Source organism: Ricinus communis, chromosome 4, assembly GCF_019578655.1.
Source record: "Ricinus communis isolate WT05 ecotype wild-type chromosome 4, ASM1957865v1, whole genome shotgun sequence".
Taxonomy (NCBI): Eukaryota; Viridiplantae; Streptophyta; class Magnoliopsida; order Malpighiales; family Euphorbiaceae; genus Ricinus; species Ricinus communis.
Genome location: NC_063259.1, coordinates 890,256 through 908,970, shown reverse-complemented (window position 1 = coordinate 908,970; position 18,715 = coordinate 890,256). Strand labels below are relative to the sequence as shown.

At 34.3% G+C, this 18,715-nt stretch overlaps 2 protein-coding genes and 1 long non-coding RNA gene across 4 annotated transcripts in view; 2 read left to right on the top strand and 1 right to left on the bottom strand.

Annotated features, from left to right (window-relative positions):
* Nucleotides 1–623: 623 nt before the first annotated feature.
* Nucleotides 624–1,205, bottom strand: LOC125369761 (secreted RxLR effector protein 161-like). The gene has a single exon (XM_048372799.1). It carries the CDS (start codon nucleotides 1,203–1,205, stop codon nucleotides 624–626), a length of 582 nt encoding a protein of 193 aa, XP_048228756.1.
* A 6,804-nt stretch (nucleotides 1,206–8,009) lies between these two features.
* The window catches only part of LOC8285272 (galacturonokinase), a 29,052-nt gene continuing 18,346 nt past the window's right edge, over nucleotides 8,010–18,715 (top strand). For both annotated transcript variants that reach the window (XM_002514338.4, XM_015716364.3), the window contains exons 1-7: nucleotides 8,010–8,410; nucleotides 8,544–8,660; nucleotides 8,746–8,817; nucleotides 9,166–9,209; nucleotides 9,871–10,021; nucleotides 10,682–10,747; nucleotides 17,504–17,583. In XM_002514338.4, the coding sequence (XP_002514384.1) occupies nucleotides 8,372–8,410; nucleotides 8,544–8,660; nucleotides 8,746–8,817; nucleotides 9,166–9,209; nucleotides 9,871–10,021; nucleotides 10,682–10,747; nucleotides 17,504–17,583 (569 nt within the window). In that variant the 5' untranslated portion in view covers nucleotides 8,010–8,371. The remainder of the gene's footprint in view (nucleotides 8,411–8,543; nucleotides 8,661–8,745; nucleotides 8,818–9,165; nucleotides 9,210–9,870; nucleotides 10,022–10,681; nucleotides 10,748–17,503; nucleotides 17,584–18,715) is intronic.
* On the top strand, nucleotides 10,755–13,261 carry LOC125369771. Its single transcript, XR_007215471.1, has 2 exons — nucleotides 10,755–12,657; nucleotides 12,875–13,261. It is a non-coding gene; the product is annotated as an uncharacterized LOC125369771 (long non-coding RNA).

The window sequence follows — 18,715 nt, the reverse complement described above, 5'->3', positions numbered from 1 at the left end:
ACTTGAATTATATAGTGAGTTGTTATTACAAGGTCTCGGGACCCGATGGCTTTCAAGCGGGTTTTTATTAGAAAATGTAAGCAATTGTTGGTCATTTTGTTAACTTGGTTTTTGACAAAAAAGAGAAGATAATAGTCTTACAAGAGATAACAGTAAAAATAAGAGATAACAGAAAAATGCAAATTCTAATCCACATTTTAAGCCTAGTGACGTGGTCTAGTTTGACTAGGAAACAACTTAATCCTAAAGAAAATGGATTATTCAGCTAACTAAATAACAGAACATACTAAAATATCTAACACTAGTTTAATTAACTCCAACATCCTCCCCATAAACTGAACACTGCGATTCGGTTTACACTGAGCGGCACAGACACCCAGAAGACTTCGAAACTTAATGAACAAATCTAGCTTCAATGGCTTGGTCATTATGTCTGCAACTTGTTCTTGTGCTCCACAATGAACCAACTTCACAACTCCATCCTTAGTTATTTCACGAAGAAAATAAAACCGAACATCTATATGTTTGCTTCGACCATGTAGTACAGGATTTTTTGAGAGTGCAACAGCTGAACTATTATCACAGAAAATCGTTGTACCACCACTTTGAACATGATCAAAACTCTACAAAATTCTCTTCAACCAAACTGCTTGGCAAGCACAAGCAGCTGCCGCAACAAACTCAGCTTCAGTGGTAGATAAAGTGACTATTGGTTGTTTCTTTGAAGACCAAGAAACCACCCGTGAATTCAGCAGAAAAACAAAACCTGATGTACTCCTTCTATCATTAGAATCACCAGCGTAATCACTATCAGTAAATGCAATCAGCTCTGCATCTCCTCCCCTTTTATAAAATATGCCAAATTCAAATGTTCTTTTTATATTTCTTAACACCCTTTTAGCAACTTGAAAATGAAGTTCAGTTGGCTGCTCCATATATCTGCTTAAAAGACTCATGATAAACATGATATCAGGCCGGGTGGCAGTTAAATACATTAAGCTACCAATTAATTGCTTATAACGGCTACTATCTACTCTTGCTCCATTTTCATCCCTTGTGAGTCTGCAACTTGGAACAATTGGATTTTGGACTGGATTACAATTATCCGTATTAAACCTTGCTAAAACCTCCCGGGCATACCTCTTTTGGCAAATGAAAATTCCATCTCCACTCTGCAGTACTTCTATACCAAGGAAATACCTCATTTTCCAAGGTCTGTCATGTCAAACTCACGCATCATAGAACTTTTAGATTCAATGAACATTTCCTCATCATTGCCAGTAAAAATTAAATCATCAACATAAAGACAAGCAATCAGAATTTTACCTCATTCTCTAACTTTAGTGAATAAGGTATGCTCATAAAGGACATCGCTGAAAACCTTCCTTACTAAAATATGACTCTATTCGACTATACCAGGCTCGAGGTGCCTGTTTCAGTCCATATAAAGCCTTTTTTAACTTGTAAACCTTCTGTTCAGCACCATTTTTCTCATACCCAGGTGGCTGCTCAATAAAAACTGCTTCGCCAAGTTCTCCATGCAGGAACGCAGACTTAACATCCAACTGAAAAATTTCCCACCGCTTTTGAGCAGCTAAAGAGATCACCAATCGAATTGTTTCCAAGCGTGCTACAGGGGCAAAGACTTCAGTGTAGTCCACACCATGTTTTTGGGTGTAACCCTTTGCAACCAGACGTGCTTTGTATTTCTCTACTTCACTATTTTCATTGAGCTTCGTTTTATACACCCATTTGACACCAACCTTCTTTGCACCAGTAGGAAGATCTATCAATTCCCAAGTGTCATTCTTCTCTATAGCTTCAATCTCAGTATCCATTGCTGCTCTCCATTTCTCATCAATTTGTGCTGCTTCGAAGGAAATTGGATCATTTGCTGCAAACATGACCCAATTTGATGTCTCTTCTTCTTCGTCTGATAAACCTTCTCTGTTGACATAATCTCTCATCCAAGCTGGTTGCCATGTGATTCGAGGCTGCAAATGTTGAGCTGCGAGATCTTCACTTGAGTTGGAAGAATGTTCTTCATTTGAGCTATCACTTACTCTTTCCTCATTATCATCATTCTCACTAGCTTCCACTTCACTTTCATTTCCATTTACTGCATTTGCACCATCATCTCCCCAATCTAAGTCAACTAGAACAACTTCTTTATGACTTTTTTCCCAGTCCCAACTTTTGTCTTCTTCAAACACCACATCTCTACTTACTATGATCTTTTCAGAGATAGGATCATATAGTCTGAATGTTTTGACTCCTCGCTAACTCCAAGAAAAAATTAAACTAGTGTTAGATATTTTAGTATGTTCTGTTATTTAGTTAGCTGAATAATCCATTTTTGTTGAAGAAGTCTCAATCCATTGAAACTTAGATGCCCATATCTACAATGCCACATTCGAGCTGGGTCATCCATGAAAGAGTTGAGACATTTCTCCTCTTTTATCTATGTCACAGCAGATAACTTAAACATCCGATTCGACGACATCGCGATCTCCACAATTAGCCCTTTATCTGGATGAAAAAAATTTCACATTCCCTTTCTGATGAGAACTTCAAGTCCTTTCTCATCTAGTTGACCAATGCTCAATAGAGGGTTTTTTAATCCTGGAACATAGAACACACTAGTAATGATTTGCACATAACCATTTACTAATATGCGTACGATACCTTTGTCTTTCACATCCATACTTGAATTGTCTCCCAATTTCACTTTCTCCCTGAAATTGTCATCAAGGTAGGAGAAAAGTTCCTTCTTTCCAAACATATGGTTGCTGCAGCCAGAATCTAAAAACCAAGACTCCTCGTTGTTGCTATTATTGTCACTCACATATGCCATCAACAATATTTCTTTATTACTTTCTACATAGTTTGCTTTCTCATCAAATTCCTTGCTAGGACATTCATACTGAAAATGGCCAAGTTTGTGACAATGATAACATTCAACAGTGGATCTGTCAATGCTACGCCTGCCTCCACCTCTTCCTCGGCCGCGCATTCCTCCTTGACCTCTTCCCCTTCCTCTCAAAGATTCTCCAAAAGTAACCTTCAGTGCTTGCTCTTCCATAACCTGAGATTTCATTCGCTGTTCATGCATTAGAAGACTGCTTTGTAACTCATCAATAGTGATAACATCCAAGTTTTTTTGACTCTTCAATAGAGCACACAACATAGTTGAACTTGGGTGTCATGGATCGTAGAATCTTCTCAATGACATCTACATCCTCTATCTTTGATTCTCAGCTTGTTGACGATTGTGAGAGTACGAGCAAAGTACTCATTTATAGTCTCCCCTTCATTCATGCTAAGCACCTCGTATTCCTTTTGTAGCGCTTGACGTTGTGCTCGTTGTACCCGTACAGTGCCTTGATATTTTTGCTTCAAGGAATCCCAAATACCTTTTGTTGTTTCTTTGTTCAAGATTGTTTCCAGAATTGATCTATCAATGGCCTGAAATAGATAATTCTTTGCTTTCATATCTTTCAATCTTGCATCTTCAAAAACTTTCTTTTGTGCTTCATTGAGTTGCTCTCCTTCTGCTGCAGCAGGAACTCCATTCTCTATTACTGACCAATATTCCTTTGATCTCATGAAATTCTCCATGAGCATACACCAGTGATCGTAGTGCCCATCGAATTTCAGAATCGCCGCTTGTACGAATCCACTCTCGGTTGTCATATTCTCAATATTATTGTAGGAGACTGCTGCTACTATGATGATCAGACCTTTGTGATTGGCTCTGATACCAGATGTTAACTTGGTTTTTGACAAAAAAGAGAAGATAATAGTCTTACAAGAGATAACAGTAAAAATAAGAGATAACAAAAAAATACAAATTCTAATTCACGTTTTAAGCCTAGTGACATGGTCTAGTTTGACTAGGAAACAACTTCATTCTAAAGAAAAGGGATTATAGAGCTAACTAAATAAGAGAACATACTAAAATATCTAACACTAGTTTAATTAACTCCAACACATTCCTTATGTAAGTTTGTCTTGATTTTTTAATTCAGGCCTTATGCACAGCTCCATGAATCTGACTTTGATTGTGTTGATCCCGAAAGTGAAAGAGATTGAGTCTTTAAATCAAATGCGACCCATCAGCTTATGTAACGTCGGGTACAAGGCGAGTACAAAAAATTTAGTTAATCGGCTTAAGAATGTTCTGCTCGGTATAATTTCTCCAGCGCAGTGTAGTTTTGTCCTTGGAAGACAAATCACAGAAAACACCGTGATTTTTCAAGAGGTTATTCATTGTAAGCATTCGAAAAAGTCAGGATATGAGTTTATGACTCTTAAAATTGACTTGCAGAAAGCTTATGATCAGTTGTCTTGGTCTTTCATAAAAGATATTCTGGATGACGTGGGTCTGAGTTCTGATTGGGTTTGAAATGTTATAGGTTGTATTTCCTCTCATTCTATGTCTATCCTTTAGAATGGAACTAAGCTTAACAGCTTTAATCCATCTAAAGGAGTTCATTAGGGGGATCCTATATCCCCATATATTTTTGTGCTTTGCATTGAGCACCTTTCACAAATGATAAATAAGTTGGTGATGGAAGGAAATTGGCGTGCCATTCGTGTGTCCAAAACAGGTCCTTCTCTTTTCGCATTTACTTTTTGCGAATGATATAGTTTTGTTTGCTGAAGCCTCGTTGGATCAACTAAAAGTTGTGATGGAGCGCCTTCAAAGTTTCTGTAATTGCTTAGGACAAAAGATCAACTTCCAAATCAAGTATGTATGTTCTAAGAATGTGAGTGATGACTTGGCCAAAGATTTATCTGCTTACTGTGGGATGCCTATTGTGAAGGACATGGGAAAATATATTAGAATGCAAACTGTTCATGGAAGGTTATCTAAGCTCTCGTGTAAGCATATTTTAGATCGAGTAGTTGATCCTTAGCAGGTTGGAAAGCGAAGAACTTGTCTTTTGCTGGGCACACAACACTTATTCAATCAGTGCTCACGAGCATTCCTTGTTACAACATGCAAACTATCGCTCTCCCGTCGGGAGTGTGTAATGAAATTGAAAAGCTTTGTAGGTCTTTTCTTTGGAATGGTGCTAATGATGTTAGAAGGAAAATGACTCTTATCAATTGGAGAACAGTCATAACTCTTAAATCCTAGAGGAGGGCTGGGTATTAGAAGCATGGTTCACACTAATCTGGCTTTCTTGGCCAAACTTGGGTGGCGTATGGTTATGGAAAAGGATTGTATGTGGGCTTAGGTCCTTAGACATAAATATTTACGTTCTGATTCTTCTGTGTATGGTATTAAGCATCGCCAAAATGCCTCAACTGTTTGGCAAGGGATTATTAAAACATCCCCTTTGTTACTTCAGGGAGTTCGTAAAAGAGTGGGTAATGGGCATGATACTCGTTTTTGGCTCGATAATTGGATTAGACCTTTTCCTTTGATATTGGTGGTATGCTCTGACATCTCATTGGTTGAGCAACATAAGTTTGTTTTGGACTACTAGGCAGGTTGGAATTGGAATGTCATATCCTCTCTTTTTCCACCGGAGATCTAGTATAGTTTGTTGGCTTTTTATGTCAGAGCTAATCATGAAGTGGGGGATTACTTTGCTCGAGCTTGCCGAACAATGGAGATTTCGCTGTCAAGTCTTCTTGTGAGTTTCAATATCAAAGTATGAATGTTGATAGAGATCATCTTTGGAGGAGAATTTGGAGGCTTAATGTTCCTCAGAGAGTTAGATCCTTTCTTTGGCTAGTGTGTCATGGTCGTGTTATGTGTAACTTTGAGAGGGTAAGGCGTGATATCACTGAAAACTCTTGTTGTGATGTTTGCAGAATGGTTGATGAAACTCAGAGTTCATATTTCTAGAGATTGTCCTCTTGCGGTTGGGATCTGGAATAATGTTTCAAGTGCTTCTGAGCTTCGTGATCAACAAGATCTATCCTTTACTGACTGGCTTCAAACCAATCTTTGCTCTGTTCAGTTTTGCAAAAACAAGGTAGGTTAGGCATAGCGTTTTGCTGTAACATTATGGTGGATTTGGAAATGGAGGTGCAATAGAATTTTCAAGATGGAAAATTTGTCTATTCTTGATAAAGTGAGGTGTTTATTGGTGTTTTTTAATCAAATTGAGCAGTCCTTGTCTTCTCAACAGTTGGTGTTTCCTGTTACTTCTAGAGAAACAATTCTTGTTGGTTAGGACTCTCCTCCAATGGGGGGTTTTAAGTTGAATACGGATGGCATCAGCAAGGATTATGGAGCTAAAGCTAGGGGTGGAGGAATTATTCGTGACTCAAATGGGTGCTGGGTTGGTGGTTTTGTGATCCACATTGGTGCTTGTGATCCGGTGGGTGCTGAACTTTGGGCATTTCTTCAAGGCATCTCTTTGGCCTGGTCTAAAGGGATTCATAATCTTATTGTGGAAGTGGACTCTTCGCTTGTAGCTGATTGGATGAATAAGAAGTCTGTTTGCAAAAGCATTCATGCTAACTTGGTTTCAGCTTGTCTTGATCTGCTGCAAAATTGGTGGGATGTAAAAATTAAGCATGTGTTCAGAGAAATGAATCAAGTAGCTGACTCTTTGGCTAATATAGTTTTCGCGTTTGCTGTTAGGATTCATGTGTTGGATGAGATGCCGAGTGATACTTAACAGTTGATGAATATGGACATTACTGGTATGGTTTGGCCTAGATGGATTAGAGTAGTTTAATGTTTCTTTTTTTGTGTTTTTTCTTTTTTCTTTTTATTTTTATGCTCTCTTGGCTTTTTAAGCCCTCCTTTGTATCTACATTATATATATATATACTAACTACATTTAAAAAAAAAACTAAATGTGATCCTAAATGCTATAATGAATATGATATTTATGATTTATTTAAATATAAGATTATTATATAATATTATAATTGTTATACCTACTACAAAGTAATAATAAATTTTATTATCTTTCTATAAATTTATAAAATAGTAAAACAATACGAATTTTAAATTTAAATCATAAATTTAGTTATATGAAATTTTTGAAATATTGAAAAACTTATAAATTCAATATAATAAATAGAAAATAGAAGTTTCAAAATGAATATATGTCATATCAAGAAATAATAATAATAATAAATAAATAGTAAAAAATCTAACAATCTTATTTATTAAAAAATTATTATTTACAAATATGAAAGTTTATTACTGGAATGGAATAGATAGAAAGAATTATTCGTAACTATATATATTTGTCATGTTTATTTATCTTATCATATAAAAATATAAAAATTTCATAACTATGTTTAAATGATTTTGATAAAACACTATCATAAATATAAATAACATCATCATAAAATAAAAATCAGACTTATATTTTTATTAATATTTTTATAAATTGAATTGTATATGGTATATAAAATAAAATTTTTACATATATAATAAATAAAATAATCATGTTATACCATAAACAAAGTGCTAGTGACAAATATGATACGATCTCAATACTTAATTATTCATCAATTCAATATGCATTAACATCCTCTCATACTTCAACTTGTAAATGATATCTCAAATTCCTAAACTGATAAGCAATATAAATTTTAATTTTCTCACTTCATTTTTTCTTATTTAATAAATTATTATGACGGTAAAATAGTAATTTAAATTATTTTTTTCTCACTTCCTCTCCATTTTGGAGACAAATTACTTTTGTGAGATTTCTGCACTCTATATCATTAAATTCAAGATCAATGGTTGAAATTTGTTATCCAATAAATAATTTTTCAATTCAACATATTGTGAATATTAAAACCACACCTAGCACAATAAATATGATATGATTTCCTTCCATTTATTCCCATCCATTTCCTTGTTTTGCTTCCGTTTATTTTCCATCTTTTCCTTCCCTTGTTTCTATCTTTTCACTTAAGTTTTCCTTTCAAAAGAAAAAGTTGTCACAAAATTACAAAACAATTTCTTCCATAATGGACAAATTACATAAAAATTAAATCGCAGGACAGGGCAAAAGCAAATATATACGGATTGGTGAGTGATAAACCAGCAGTGTACCGTATCATATAAGGAGCCCATCATTTCGTGAAAACATAAAACTTTCAGCTGTAGCTTTCAGGAGAATCTTAGGATGAGCCCATTTGAACCATACCCTGGCCTGACTGACCCACCCTTATATAGAGGAAAGAGCAAAGAGTTAATGGGAGTAATTGGCACTCAAAATAATGCAATCAGCTAGAATGAATGTGACATTTTAACATATATATATAATTATTTTTTATTTTTTTATTTTTTTTTTTGCATTTGTATAATCAATCAATCAAAACTACAAAAGCCCCCGTTTCTGAATTAGATTTGGTTTTCTTTTTTTGGTGAGGAACTTGAAGGATGAACACAGAAAGGAGTTGTTGGCCTAGTGAAGATGAGGTAAATCTTAAATCTTAATCAACATTCTGTATTGATTGATCGTTGGTTTTGCTGCAGAATCATTAGATGACAGTACTGGTTTATAAGATGCATGGTATTGTTTCTTGTTTTTTGTTCAAAATTACTGTAACAGCTCAACGAAATAAGGGAAGTGGTTTCTGCGATGTCGTCTGGGACAAGTCCTGAGCAAGTTCGAGTTGTTGTCTCTCCTTATAGGATCTGTCCCCTTGGTGCTCACATTGATCATCAGGTTTCTCTTTTCTGTTTATGGTAAGCTTGGATTATTATATTTTGGATCATTCAGAGGTTTATATCCCATTTTTTAACATTTGCAGGGCGGAATTGTTTCAGCTATGACTATTAACAAAGGAGTTCTTTTGGGTTTTGTTCCTTCTGGTGATCCCCAGGTAAAACATTGTTGTTGAAGTTCATTACATCACTACCAATACCATTGTGCCATCACCACTAGTTTCATATGCTAACAACATTACTATCAACACTGCCATGGCATATCTTCTCAACCACCATAATCTTCTCTCTACTTTCACTAAATAAACTATGGGACTTCTAACTGTCTGTTAGATCATTCATTCCTTCAATACTTTGTTGGTCATACTCTGTTTAAGTACATCCAACATCTAAAGTTCATCTTCATATTTAAATTCCTGAAATTATCTTTCAGATTTCATCTGTTGTTCCTTTAAAACTTTTATGGTATTTATTTTGCTTATCGCTTCTTGCAATTCTTGGTGTAGGTCATATTGCGTTCAGCACAATTCCGTGGAGAAGTTAGGTTCAGGTAGAGAATTCATTCTTGGAATATTCTTTTAACTTCACATGCTCTTGTGAGATACTTCAATACTTCAATCTTTGCAATTTACCTTTCAACACTGTGCTTTCTCTATCTGTCTTATACGTCTATGTTTTTAGTTTAATACATTTTCCTTTGAGCATAAATTTTCTATGGGAGTATAAGAAACTACACATTTTAATACTTAAAACAATTATATTAACTCTGGCCAACCTAAACAACCCTACATTAGCAAGTTAACTATCAGCAAAAACTCTTCAACTCTACTTTGAATGCGCATGTCTGCATCTTTTCACCATAGCAACTCTCCCGCCACATATAGCTCTTCTTGCTGCTTGTATCTTTTGCATCAATTACTTCAGATATATTTGAATAGCACTTCGTATAAGTATTCGCACATGCTTGACCTAAGCTTCCCTCTGGCTGGCCACTGTTCATATTACGATAGTAGTTGGTGTATATGAATTAATATAAATGAAAAAATTGGTCATAACTGTGAATGTGGCTAAAATTTTTTGAATTCATTTTGTCATTAACCCTTCATTTCAACTGCCTATGGAATATGCAATCAACAAGTAAGGAGAAGTTGGCTTGCTCTTTTGGGACTTCATGGTATACCAACTGAACATACCATTTCATGGGTTTACAGTGTGGATGAAGTTCAATACTCAAGACCAATCGGAAAAAAAGATGAGAACCGTGCAACTGATTCTCAAAAAGTGAGAGAAGATTCTAACTGGGGAAATTTTGCGAGAGGAGCTCTCTATGCACTACAGAGTAGGGGAAACTCTATTATTCAGGTTCAGTTATTTCTTTATGTTTTATTAAATTCCAATTGAATTGTCAACTAGGTTGTTTGGGAATCAAATTGTGTTCAAGTTAATCATTTAGTTTTTTCATGTATGCTATTATTGTTTGCTATATGTATTAGTTCCATACAAAACCATTTCATCGTCTTTTCAGAAATGTATATAAGCAATCGATATTCTGTATGATTTTGTTTTTTGTTTTCTTTTTCCAAAAAATGTCTACAGATAATTATCTCATTATTTTTGGGCTTATAATGGAATAAGGATTCATTAATTAAAGAGATTAATTATATTTTTGTTTTCTTATTTTTCTTATATTTGTTCTTTTTTGGTATGCAGTTGTATATAAGAATGGAACAAACATCATCTGTGAGAAAATAAGAAACGTCAAATCTCAAAAGAAATTACTTTGATTGTTGGCTGGCTGATTTCCTTATGAAACTTCTTTATTCCTGCTTTGACACTGCAAACTCTTTCATTTCCGGCACACTAAAATTTATGTAACACATACAAATGGAAGATGAAAAGACTGTTGTTCCCAAATTAAGTGTGTTGAAACCATATAATGATAGCTTTAGATGGTTTGTCATAATCTCTTGCCAAATCCTGCATATTGGAACTAGTAATTAATTTCTATTATAATTATTACAGGGCATCACAGGGTATATTAGTGGTTCTGAAGATTTTGACAGATCTGGGCTTAGTTCTTCTGCTGCTGTAAGTTTTCTTGTTGTTTCTTCCTTTTATGCTATTGGATAACATTTTGCTTGATTAAAGAAATTAGATTGCTAGAAAAGGGCAGCAATGATTTGTTTCCAACAATTAATTATTTTTTCAATAAAATATTCCTTGAAGTGCAACTTTTCAGTCAAGTTCATGTGGTCAATAAGGTTAAACACCGTAAACCTTCATATGTGATTCTACATTTGAACTTTAAATGGTTTTTGTTTTAACAACTAAAACCCCCTTTCAGCTGTGTTTGGAACTTAGAGGGAGATACTAATTGCAATGATCCTTTTCAAATTTACTTAAATAGACCCCCTGGATGGAAAAGTGGGATTTGTATACTTAATAAGTCGTCAAATTCTTGAAAAATACCAGACGGTTGTTGTCTTGCTTGGTTTTGGAATTGCTCTTATCTGGGTGCAAGGTGCATCAAAAAGATAAATAGTGAAGCTCATTTAGGGTTGTAAATTTGGTTCAATTTCTATTTGAATCTTGCTTTTAAAATAAAAAAGTGAGGTAATGTTGGTAGGATCTTATTATTAAGAATATTTTGAAAAAGGCTTGTATGGTGGAAAAGGAAGTGTTTGTTAACGAATGGTACCCTCATTCTTAGTGCCGCATTTTAAATTTTTCTTATGCACTTCATGTTCATCTTTTAAAACATCCAATTTGGCCACGAGAGAAACATAGTTCTTTGAAAGGGATTGCCATAGGGATGTGCATGGATGAACTTTAGTATTATTTGATTAAGTTGAGGGTAGTTTATCTTTCTGGTTATAAGGGAGGTTTAGATATATTTTCATTTTCGTCTTTCTTTTGAAGAACACTTTGGAAGAATGGTTAAGTATATTTATTTTAGGGAAGGAGGATTTGTAGGATGAAGCTAAATATGGAGAAGAGGTTAGGGGTAGTGTTAATAGAATTTTAGTCAGCCTATGGAAACATAGAATGTCTAAATTGGAGGATTTTTTTACTATATCATTTTGATGAAGGTGTTTGTTCCCTCTATTTGGCATGAACTGGTGCTGGCATCATTCACCTCTTGGAATCAGTTCCTATGCTTTACTTATGTTATTTCAATTTGGATAAGTCGGTTTTCCCACCATCGGTTCTCTAGTATTAGTGAAGAAGTGTTTGGTAACTGAATTTTAGTTTTGAGTGCAGATAAGGTGGTTTGAAACCCAATTTAAAATAGAAATTTCATGACTGAGATATAAAGGTGCATGTCTGAATCATGGAAATCATATGCGTTGAAAAGGTTAGCTTGAGGTTGATAAGGAAAGGAGATTTTTATGTTGAAGAATAAGCCTCTTTTTTTTTCCTTTCCTTTTCTGTTTCTATTGGTGAGGGAAGAGTAGGGGCATGAGGAAAGCAATCTTTGGAAAATGCTTATAGGAAAGCCTTTCTGAATTTTTGTTGGGAAGTGCCTTCAAGATTGACAATTTGATGAAAAAAGGGAATTGCATTACTGTTAACTGTTTTTTTTTTTTTTAATACTTTTTCATATACTTTTTGGGCTAGAAAGGAAATAAGTGAATCATTTTGTTCTGATAGTGAACGGATAGGAACTATTTAGAATGTCGTTTATTTTAGTCTTGGCATTAACTTGGCCTCTTTAGTTAATATTTTTATATTCAAAACTTAATGCTTTGAGGGTGTCTAATTATAAAGCCAAAATGTGAAGAGATGAGATATAAAGTACAGTTTATTTTATGGATTACATTGATCAAGGAATTTTTGTGCTTTAGAAAGTGTAGATTCTTCATTGGATAATCAAAAGACAAATTGTTATGCTCTTTCACTTTAAATGGTAACATTATTAGACTGAGATCCGTTTTATCTTAATTTTGTGTAGTGTTCTTTTCAATTGGGTATAGATTGTGCACTCATCATGATCCTGGGTAAGACCAAGGCCCGCTTTGTTATGTTTTATTGCTAAAGTTTCCCTCTATTATGAGGAAAAATCCTCGCAAATCACTATTTTATAATAAAAAGTGTCACAGTTAATTATATCCCACAGTTGGAGGCACAATCTTGCTTAACAAGCAAGCTTTTTTGGCAACTAATTGTCTTATTTTATCCTAAATTCCCTGCTAAGCTGAAGGGTAAATTCTACAGACCTGCAATCCGGGTAGGTATAAATTGTGGCAATGAATATTCAAAAGTGAAGAAACATGCTGTTAAGATGAAGGGGCATGGATAAGGATGCTAATTTAGATTTGTGGTATTCAAGAATGAATCAGATTTGGGCTGAACACATTGGTCAGGAAGTGGAAGTGGCACCTATTCGAAATAAGTTAAGAGGGGCAACTGAGATGCTTTAGTTATGTTTGGCTTAGCTAATTTAACTGGTGTGGAAATTGAGTATAAGTTGCAATAATGAAAGATGTATGGTAGAGCTAGGATATTGGATGGAGTGGTTAATAATGTTTTCATATTGCATGAAGCCCAAATTAGCCTTAAATGGCAATATGCAATATAGTACGTCTAGTTACATTTTGTTCATTTAAATCATTATATTGACTTTTTAAATACAAATTTTCAGTAAAATATTTTTTAGGGATAAGTAAAAAGAAGTACTTTGTGGTTCACTGTTTTACAATTTTTAGTATGTGTTTTTTCTTTTTCAAACAGAGGTACAAATCATGACTAAAAAAAATCTCACCGCTAAAATGTCTCGATTCGTAATGATTCGACCATCTTTATTAGCCATCATTATTGTGTTGCTCGTGTCTGATAACATGAGCTTAGAGCTTAATAACTCTTAATTTTATTGTTTGACCATTAATCACAGTTTAAGAAGTCACTGATTTGATGAGATCGATTGACGGTTAAACAACTATGTTTTGAGTTGTTAGGCTTTAAATCCATGTCCTCAAACATGAGCAATATGATAATAATGGTTAATCGGAGTAAAGATGGTTGAATCCTTATGAATTGCCACTTTTTAACAGTGAAATATTTTATTTTGTTGCGAATTTTAACTAGATACCTCTTTTTGTTTTGCGAAAAATCACATATTGAAAATTATTAAATGGTGAAACTACAGGGGACTCTTTTATACTTATCTTTACTTTTAATGTTGCATGGAATGATGCTATGACATTAGCGAATCAATTTTTCCATATAATAGACAATTGAGATGCTTTGGTCATATTTGGCTTAGGCAATCGAACTTGTATAGAAATTGAGTATAAGTAAGTTGGAATTTCAAAAAATATAGTGTTAGAGATGGAGTACTACTAGATGGCGTGGTTAAGAAGGCTCTCGATGCCCAAATTATCCTTAGACGGCCAATATGCTCGTTTAGTTCATTTAATAAGAACATCGGCTTTTTCTATCAATCAATTAAATACAGTTTTCGATAAAATAATTTCTTACATTGCATCAGATGATGCAGTGACATCAATGAATCAATTTTCCCATTTAGTAATTCCAAAAAAAGAATAATATAATAAAAAATGGATTAATAGAGACAATTAAAAGAATTATTAAATAATGATTGTAATATTAGCTCATTCTTCAATTTCATGCCTACCATGGGGCTTCTCTTTGAGGAGTAATTTTGGGATGTAAACATTGGGCCATTGAGCAAATGCTAATCTAACACCTTCTAGTTGGGCACCAAGGTGATAATTTCTTCCAAAAGTAATAAGGAATTCAATTGCCTGCATGGAGTTCCTCCTCTTGTTTTTCTTCCCTTATTTCCAATATGGTTTTACAGACTATACATGTCTAAATCACTCGGCCAACTTCTAGCATTTGAATTATATGTACTCTAAATTACACAAGCTGATGCATTCATATTTTGTAATCCCAATGGCTGCTTCACTGAGGTTTGGAGCAGATCTTTGGTAGTGTGGGAAAGGGTTCAATGTTCCTGTTAATTCACTTCTAACGAAATCAAATAAAACCTAAACAAATCATTACGGATATCATAGTTGAAAACCTATTCTTGTGTCTCCTTGAGCCACACCTACCTCGAGTATTGGTTTGTTTAATTGATACCACACAAGGGTAATTGCCTTCTTTTATTCTTAGTGAAAAAATTGCTATAATAGGAAAAAGATAAAATTGCTTGGTAAGAAGAAATCCAGGTCATTATTTTAAGCGGTAAAATTATATATCTAATGAGAAATACATGTTTAAATGATTATTAGGTATAAGTGACCAAATAATGGAAATTATAGTTTAGTTGATCAAGTAAAGAAAAATTAATCAATTCATTGAACAATTTTTCATGGTGTTGGCTGTATATTTAGTTTGAGCATGCCACGTGTGTGTGATACACAAACCGTCACTCTGATTGTGCTTTTTCGACTTTTTCTCAGATGATTGTGGATGTCCAAACTCCTTTACCACAATTTGTTTCGTATTCTAATGGCTGAAATTAATATCTGACTGAAAGAACTGAGATTTTATTGCTTGTAAACAAAAGCATGGTGAAAAGCTTGATTGCCAAATACAAAGAATTTCTTGATTGAGTTTTTGTGTGTGCGATTTATGTGTCTTCATTACAGCTCTTTCTTGTGTTTATTTCACGTGACAAACTCCATATGCATAACCACTCCCTGAGAAGTGGAGGTTCAGAATAACCACAATTTGAATTTTCCTCCTATACCAAGTTCCCTCCTAATAACCACCATTTTGAATCTCCCTCCTGTACCAAGTTCCCTCCTACTCACTATTCTCGATCCTTCCCATTAATTACATGACTTAAATTAATTAATTAAATATCTTCAATTAATTAACTTAATTAATTAATTAAATATAAAAATACTTGTGTTGGATCTATAGCTTTGTAGAAATATGGTACAAACACATGGTCAATTTGTGCTTTCTCCCATTTAATATTACTGGGCCTCTCCTAAATTCTATACCATGATGGATGAATACTGACTTTTCTAGTTGATCCCAAGTAGATTGGAAAAAGCTGTGGTGAGCTGAGTTGCAACTGTCTCTAATTGGGTCTTGCTGAGTTATTTGATGGAGGAAAATCCTGTTCACGTCTAGTGGAAATATGTTCCAAGTTTTATGCTCTACGCCAGATGACAAAGATGTTGATAGTATAGCATAGCAGTCTAAAAGGTTTTCTCTTGGTGTATTTATGAGGGGGCAAAAAATACAACAATTGGTAGATACTGTTGAGTGAGGACTCAACTACAGCATGCAGATTGAACTAAAAGCTAATGATCTTCATAAATTGATCGGCTTACTAACTTGTAAGGAAAAGAAAGAGAGAACCAACCATGTGCAAAATATAATGAAGAAGATAGCAGTCAGGCTAGCAATAATACCTGCCTAAACTTCCTAATTCGAAATGATCAAAGGGCCTATGCCCACCTATGGGCTAAGGAAGTAAAATGTCGTTGTTGTCCAGTAGACAGTGGACAAGCAAGCAGCTGGTGATGATGAACTGTAGAATACTCATGATTTTATGAACACAAGCAAATTAGTCTAGAACTGATTTAGCAAACAGATTATTGATCCTGTTGAATATCTAATATCCTCCATACTGACTTCCTGGGCTCTTGTGTCGCTATGTTTCATCATTTGAAGTTGAACACCTAAGAGTGAAATCCAAGTTTTATCAGGTTTATTTGTGGAGCCAAAATAGGTTTGTTTTGCTGGTGAGCCACTTAATGTGGCATCGCTTGTTCTGGCAGCAGCTTATTTAATCCCAAATATTAATAAGCTTAGCAATGGTGGCAATTTTATCTAAAATATTTTACATGCATGAGAGGAGAATGTTGAGTCAATGCCTAAGTGGGAATATCTTCTTTTACATTTGTATGGTAGTGATGTAGGATAGATTTAGATAGCCTATTCTACATTGATTTTCATGGAAAATAAGGACTTCAGGTTGCATTCCAGGTCTGATTTGTCAGAAATTCAGATCTGAAATAGAAGAGAATGAAAGAAAATATAAGAAAACTTCTACGAGTCAACACTTAGAAGGTTTATGTCACACTTAAAGAGGATTGAAACACAATTCTAGAGTAGCAAATTGCAGGAAATTATTTGAACAAAACTCTAAATAATAATTCTTAGAGGCCTAGATATTTATGGACTATGTTAATCCTAACACTACTTGGATTAGAAATCTTAAACTAGGAAAATTATAAACTAATACTAACTAGAAAATATTAAACTAACTAAAACTTTTAAATCACACTTAAAATAAAATACTCGTAAAGTAAATTTTAACTACTGTCCCAGCAAAGCTGAAAATTACAGAAATACCCCCAGCAAAGCAAGAAATTACAAAAATACCCTTTGGGTATTGAAATTGTAAATATTAGATCAGAATTCCAAATCTCTTGATTCTTTGAATTTTATTTTCCTTGATATTTTTCTTTATCCGCATCAGGTAGTTTGAAGGTTTTATTCATATGATGGTTTTCATATTGGAGTACAGTTGGTTAACTATGGAACTTTTTTTGTAACTACACAATTCAGCATGGTTTAGTTTGCAATATACAGAGGTCTGTTAAATCGATTTTTTGTGTGTGGTGAACTTTGTCTGAGAAATATGCTACTTTTAATGTGGTAGAGGCTGAATCATATCCTTTCTTCTACTTCTAAGATTTCAAGGATAAACCGTCTGCAGCTATAGCCCTCTTTCTACCCTTTTGGGATATTACATCCTTTCTTGATAAACTATGTTACTTTAGCAATTTTAGACAATTTGTTTTCTCCTATCCGTAGTATTATACATGATACTAATCCATATAGTTGCATATGCAGGTTGGAGTTGCTTATCTGTTGGCTTTGGAAAGTGCAAATAACTTAACTTTTCCTCCTACTGTAAATATTGAATATGACCGGTAGGTTGTTTGAAATCTCTATCTCCTTCATGATATATATGTATATTATATTCTTTTCTCCCTTATTAATGGCTCCGGTATAAAGAAAAGTTTTGTTGAACTTGAATTGAGAATCCACAAATACACCATTATCCTTCTTTTTCTTCTAGCAAATAGATAAAATTTCTATTGATAAAAAGATGATGACAATCAAGTCTGATTACTTACTGAAGTATTGAGCGCTTAAGCTGTTCCATAATTACCGTCTTACTTGGATTTGGTCAAATGCTATATTTTAGAAATTGTAAGGTCCAAATTTTTGTGAATCTACCCTGGACCTATCCATGCTTTTGTTTTACATTTCCATGGCCTCTATTTCGTATGGTATATGCAAAATTTCAGAACATCCATATGATTAGAGAAATAGACTCTAGAGAAAGTGGGAAAATGTCCTATCGGTACATGGCAAATATAAGAATTGTTTCAACCTGTATAGGAAAGTGTATATATCTTAATTTTAAGAGACTAATTGATGCCTAACTAGGAGTCCTTCTTTGTAGTGTAAATAGGAGTTCTCTGTATAGAATTCCTTCCCAGAATAGGACTTGCACTTGTGTATATATATGTGTGCTATTATAATGAATAAATTACAAGAAACTCTTATCTCAAAGTGTGTGTTTACATGGTATCAGAGTAATAGAAATTATATTTGAGAGAATATTTGGTTTGGATTCAGAATCAGCAGTAGAATGGCTGTTTGTTTAGGTCACACCTTTAGGGAGGTGACCATCTGTCATCGCCTGCACAAGGAGGAACACTGCCTGCCAATCAGCATGTCTGGAGAGTTTGGTTGTCAGAATTTCTGCATGTGAGCCACATGCACCAGTCAAAGAATCTGCCTGACTTCCACGTGCCACGCGTGAGGGCGCGTGCTTCCCTGGAATTGTTTTTGGTTTGTTCTCCTGGCTTGCCTAGTTCTGTAGAACTGATTTCTGAGGTCTATTGGGTGATTGGGCGTTTGGTGCTCAAGTTCTTTAAAGGACAGGTTTGGGCTTTCTGTTTTGGTTTCTGGAATTTTCAATTTCTGTGAAATTTCTGCATTTTGTTGGTGTTATGGCAGAGAAAAAGTCTGTAGTCATGTCTGATATGATTC